The sequence below is a fragment of the Apus apus genome, chromosome Z, assembly GCF_020740795.1.
Source record: "Apus apus isolate bApuApu2 chromosome Z, bApuApu2.pri.cur, whole genome shotgun sequence".
In the NCBI taxonomy this organism is placed as follows: Eukaryota; Metazoa; Chordata; class Aves; order Apodiformes; family Apodidae; genus Apus; species Apus apus.
The window spans coordinates 59,649,549-59,654,595 of NC_067312.1; the positions used below are offsets into that span (position 1 = coordinate 59,649,549).

Consider the following 5,047-nt stretch of genomic DNA (forward strand, 5'->3'; position numbering starts at 1 on the left):
AAAGCAAGAGCAGGATCAGGTGAGTAGTGGCAATGTACTGGTAAACTACGGCCAAGAAGTAATTAGTTAGGGTTGGAGAAAAAATAAGAGCAGAAAAATGCTGGAGTAAACAGTGATAAATAAATACTGTTCAAGGCACAAGCTGAATCTTAAATAAATTAATACCTCAAATCTGCATAAGTAAGTTATCCAAGTTAAAAAATGTACATGGTGAATAAAAGAAATGCAAAGCATTACTCTTCTTAACATTAGTGGACTATTACCTTTGAAGGGGTCAAGGTAAAGATTAAATTATCTACGGATTCAACATGAAAGACAACCTTCTACCTTTAGCTAGATATCACAATCTACAGTTCTCCTTCACCTCAAGATGTAGTAGATCCACACTGCATCAAACACAAAATCCCCCCAAAACCACACACACACAAACCAACCTTCTTGCATCACTTCTGAAGAGCACATATGTGTTATATTAGTAATTTCATTTGTTAAGATCAAATGAGGTGAATGGTATGAATAGAAAATTCTTTAAAGAGAGCCAGACTCTCCCAGTAGCTTATCTTAAGCAAACACACTGCCACACTGGAGAACAAACTACTTACATTTGTAAGGCCAGTAGGTGGACATATTACGAAAAAGACTGGGGGGGTGGAGCCGGGAATCTAGGAAAAACTACACAAATACCTTAGTCCTTGTGTACCCTCTAGTGGCCGTGCAAGGTGCTGTTGGCCTCACCGCAAACACCCAGCATTTCCTTAAGACTGCACCAGAGTGCTTACCTCTGCAATAGCTCTCTCCTATAGACAAGAGATTAATGAGATCAGGGTTCTAAGCAGGCAAAAGTATGGATTATTTTGAAATATTTACGTTCACAACCAATTCTGCTTTTAGCTTAATGCAATTAATTCAGGCTTTTCGCTTTAAAGTGGTAAAATACATCAAGCTATTCCCAGAGCAAACATTCAGGGCATGTGCACGTGTTGCTATGCCATGCAAACTGCAGCACCATCAGTAAATTAACCTGATAATAGTTCTCCAGAAGTTCTTTAAGGATGGAAACAATCTGCTACATAGGTTGCAGAAACCACCTGAAGCAGCAATGAACTGCTGGAGACCATGGTCCCAGCATGCTTTGAACTAGAGCTGGTTGCTTTGCCTGCAGGTGCTGAGGAAGTGGATTACATCAGGGACCAGAACTGTATCCAGAACAACACTTGGCCAGCAAACAGCTAACATTTAATTTAGTTCAGTTTAGACAAACAAGGAAGATTGTACAACAGACATTGAAAATAAACCCACAAAAAAAACACTCCCCACACCCAAACCATCAAATAAATAGAAGAAAGGTCAGTACAAGGTAGCAGTTCCTCTTCAAGACCAAAAAAAAAAAATAAAAATTATGATGTTATGACTGAGCAAAAGGATATGAAGTGCATTGTTTTGTTAATGGAACATGCAGCTGGTGAAACAAGAAAATAACAGCAGCCAAAACAAGAATGTAGAATGTGTAAAGTAGGTTTTTAGCACCTGATGTCTCTTCATTAGACGTAACAGCCAGATGCATTGCTTGACTAACAACACCAGTCATTAAGCAGTACCAGAAGAAACATCTTGGCAACTGCTGAAGTGCTCAGCCTTCAACAAATCACTTCACAACTGGGGTGGGATGAAACCATTTCTGAAGCCTATCATTATGTTGTGCCACAAAAATGAGGTACTTACACTACCAATACAATGAAGTCACAGGACAAAGGAATTATACTATGTACCAACACCTACATATCAATGATGAGAAAAAAAAAATAAATCACAACACTGTCCTGAAATTACATAAGGCACATTCAAGATTTAAGACTTCATAAAGAATAGGACACACATAACAGATATACATCTCAGAAATAAACTGAAACCCAGGAAACACATACAATAAACATCCCTTTTAATAAAAAAGGAACTTTTATCTTCAGTACAGCACACAGAATGACAGCGCTGGCCAGTCCTCCAGACAACTATGAAACAGCTTCCCTTCAGATGCACCTCAGCAGCAAGAGAGCTGGCTCTACTTCACAGACGGCAGATGCAGGGGAGTTTTTCTGTATCCTATATGTACATCAGAAAAAAGCTTCAAGCTACATGATCATATAGCCTAGGTTTCTAGGCTAGGTAGAATTCTCTTACATTATTCATCTGCATCATTTTTATAAATGTACAGGCATAAGCAGAAACACAAAAATCCTTCCTTCCATGTGTATACAAGTTGAGTTTAAGAAAGTTAGTCCCTTTTCCATTTTTGAAGAACCTTCAACAACTGTGTTGCTTGTCATTCATCCCCATGCCTGAGTTTTGCAATAATGCAGTACAAGCTTGCCATCACTCCCAAAACACTGCAAGAAAAAAGAAATACACACACACAAAACAAGAGCTGTTATTCAAGGGCTAGTATATACATGAAGCAAAATCAAACAAACCCCACCTACCACCAGATAACTGAGTGGTGGAATGCTGCTACTGCTAACAAATCTCTCCATCACGACAGGAGGCATGCTGACATACTGCATGAGAAGGAATGCAATTCCAGAAATTGTATGAAGTCATGTCTCCTTAAATCATATTCATCCAGGTCTGTGAACATCAGCTACATTACAGTAAATGCAAGGTATTACCAGCATGTCTAGGGGCAGTAACAGATGTCAAATGCCAGAAGTATACCAAAAAATTCTTCTAAGCACATCTGAAAAGGATATTTAAGATGCAAGTCACCTCATAGAGGGTGCCAACTTCTTGGTCTGGAGATGGAGCAAAAGACTGGTTTACATATATGAACTGCAAGAAAAGAAAACAGAAGACGGTGATCTCCCCATAGCTCTCATAGATCACATAAAAGAAACATGATGCAGCCAGAGGTGGATTAATCTGTCCTCTGGTCACAATTTCTTTTACAGTCTTGACAGTGCACACCAAAATACCATGAATTAGCATTTTCATTACTATGTGGAGGGGCAGCATGACTTCCAGGAGTCATCTCTGACTAGCCAGAAGGACCAAGCTTATGTGCTGACTCCCTTCTGCAAGCTGACCCACCAGTCTCCCATGCAGCAGCTCAAAGTGCACTCACTGGCTTAGTTCTTGCTCTTATTTCAGGGTATTCAAACCATTCCTGCCATTCTAAAGTTGCTCAATTAGGAAAGCAGTCACAGAAATCAAAGTTATTTTTTTCTTTTTTAAAGTAATCCTTCTCACTTCCTGCTTCAAATGTATATACTCACACAGTAGCTAGTTTTTAATGTCAGAGGGCCTTGGGATCTGCAGTGTGAGATGGCAAAGTGTAGTAGGGTATCATGTGCTGTTTCCAAACAAGAGTCCTAACACTCCTAGGGCTTTGTTCCTGAAGTATAGACTTAAGCTTATACCACACGGGAAGACTCCATGCTCCTACATTTTTTTCCTGAGACAATGAGATGGCAGTTAATGATTTTTACTGTTGAGAACATCCATGAACAGTAAAAACCTGAACAATTAATATTCTTTGAGACATTAAGCCTTGTGAAAAAGAAACATGTAATGATTTCTAGATGAAAGAGATAACTAGCAAAACCATTTGCACCTACATGCTTAAATGCCTCCAGACCAAGAGCAGAGTTATTTCAACTAAAGTTTAGCTACACATTTGACTATTTTAATTAGTCTAGCTTCAACTGTGTATCTTAAATGAAAGTTTGGAAGTGTATTGATCTTGTGGGCTTACTGCTCACTGCAAAATTAGTACAGTCACAGTTCTGAATCTGCTCCAGCTCTTCCAACATGACCAGGAAGCCACTTGGGTTTCACAGGAAGGAAGATGTGAATAGTACTGTTAATTTGCTGCCAAACTGCAAACATTTCTAAGCCACTCATTTGAAAAGAGAAATCTGTCCCATGACAGTAATTAAACTGTTTGAGAAGTTATGAAGGAAACTGATTCTGATATTTAGAAAATCACCCTCAGGCACTTCAGGCTTTTCCCCAAACACTCCTTCCACACACCCGACCCCTGCGGTTACCCTGTGCGGGTGAACCTCTCACTGAAGTGCACCCAGACAGCTCTGCACCGCCATACAAGCAGCAGCAACAACCCGAAGGCTGGAGCTGAGCACAGCCCGACTTCCCCAGTTCAGCTCGTCTCACCCCGCGCACTTGGAAGAACTTCCCTGGTGCCCCCACGCCAAAGCTCCCCGCCAAAACCCGCAGCCCGGGCGCACGGAGCCTCCCTGCCGGGCGGGACCGCCCGGGTGGCGCCGGGCTGACCGGGCTCCCCGCACCGGGACGCGCAGCCGCCTGCCCCTACCAGCTGCTCGGACGCCATCAGCTTGAGGAACTTCTTGATGAAGTCGACCAGGCCCTGGATGGTCCGCGTGCGCTCCACGGCCCACTTCTTGGTCTTCATGATGGGGGTGTCGCCCACGGCCTTCAGCAGGACGTCAACTGCGCGAGCCGCGCGTCAGCCCGCCGCGGGCCCGCCCCCCGCCCCCATTGGCCCGCGCCGCCCGCGCCCGCCGCCGATTGGCCCGCGGCCCTGCTCGTCCCCGAGCCAGCCCGCCCCCCGCCCCCCATTGGCCCGCACCGCCCGCGCCCGCCGCCGATTGGCCAGCGGCCCCGCTCGTCCCCGAGCCGTCCCGCCCCCGCCGCGCCGTGCCCGCCCACCCCATTACTTTTCTTCTTCGTGTCTCCCGCGGGCTCTTCGGCGCCCGGCGAGCCGGCCGGAGCCGGGGCCACGTCCGCTGCCCCCGCTGCAGCTCCGCCCTGCGGGCCCTGCTCGCCGCCCTCGCCCTGCGGCGAGGCGGGACGGGGCTGCTCCTCCGCTTCCGCCATGCCGCTCGGCGGGCAGCGGAAGTGACGCGCGGCCGCCAGGCACGCGGCTCCCGGCGGGACACCGCCCCGGCTTCCCGTCAGGTGACCGGGCGGGCGGGTCACGTGCCGCCCCGCGCCTCCCGCGCTGGTCTCGCGCTCGTCCCGCCGCCCGGGAGCGGGAGCAGCGGAGGGAGGGAGGGACGGGAGGGAGGGAGGGAGC

At 46.5% G+C, this 5,047-nt stretch overlaps 1 protein-coding gene across 1 annotated transcript; it reads right to left on the reverse strand.

Moving 5' to 3' along the window:
- Positions 1-1,214: 1,214 nt before the first annotated feature.
- ATG12 (autophagy related 12) lies at positions 1,215-4,863 on the reverse strand. Its single transcript, XM_051643261.1, has 4 exons — positions 4,689-4,863; positions 4,325-4,461; positions 2,761-2,823; positions 1,215-2,384 (listed from the first exon to the last, which is right to left on the reverse strand). Exons 1-4 carry the CDS (start codon positions 4,846-4,848, stop codon positions 2,325-2,327), a joined length of 420 nt encoding a protein of 139 aa, XP_051499221.1. The 5' UTR covers positions 4,849-4,863; the 3' UTR covers positions 1,215-2,324.
- Between the last annotated feature and the right edge of the window lie 184 nt (positions 4,864-5,047).

Coding starts and splice junctions, on each gene's coding strand:
- ATG12 (XM_051643261.1), bottom strand. CDS start 4,848: ATGGCGGAAGCGGAGGAGCAGCCCCGTCCCGCCTCGCCGCAGGGCGAG. Junction 2,824..4,324: donor TGATGGCGTCCGAGCAGCTG/GTAGGGGCAGGC, acceptor CTTTTCTTGCAG/TTCATATATGTAAACCAGTC. Junction 2,385..2,760: donor AAGTTGGCACCCTCTATGAG/GTGACTTGCATC, acceptor TTTTTCTTGCAG/TGTTTTGGGAGTGATGGCAA.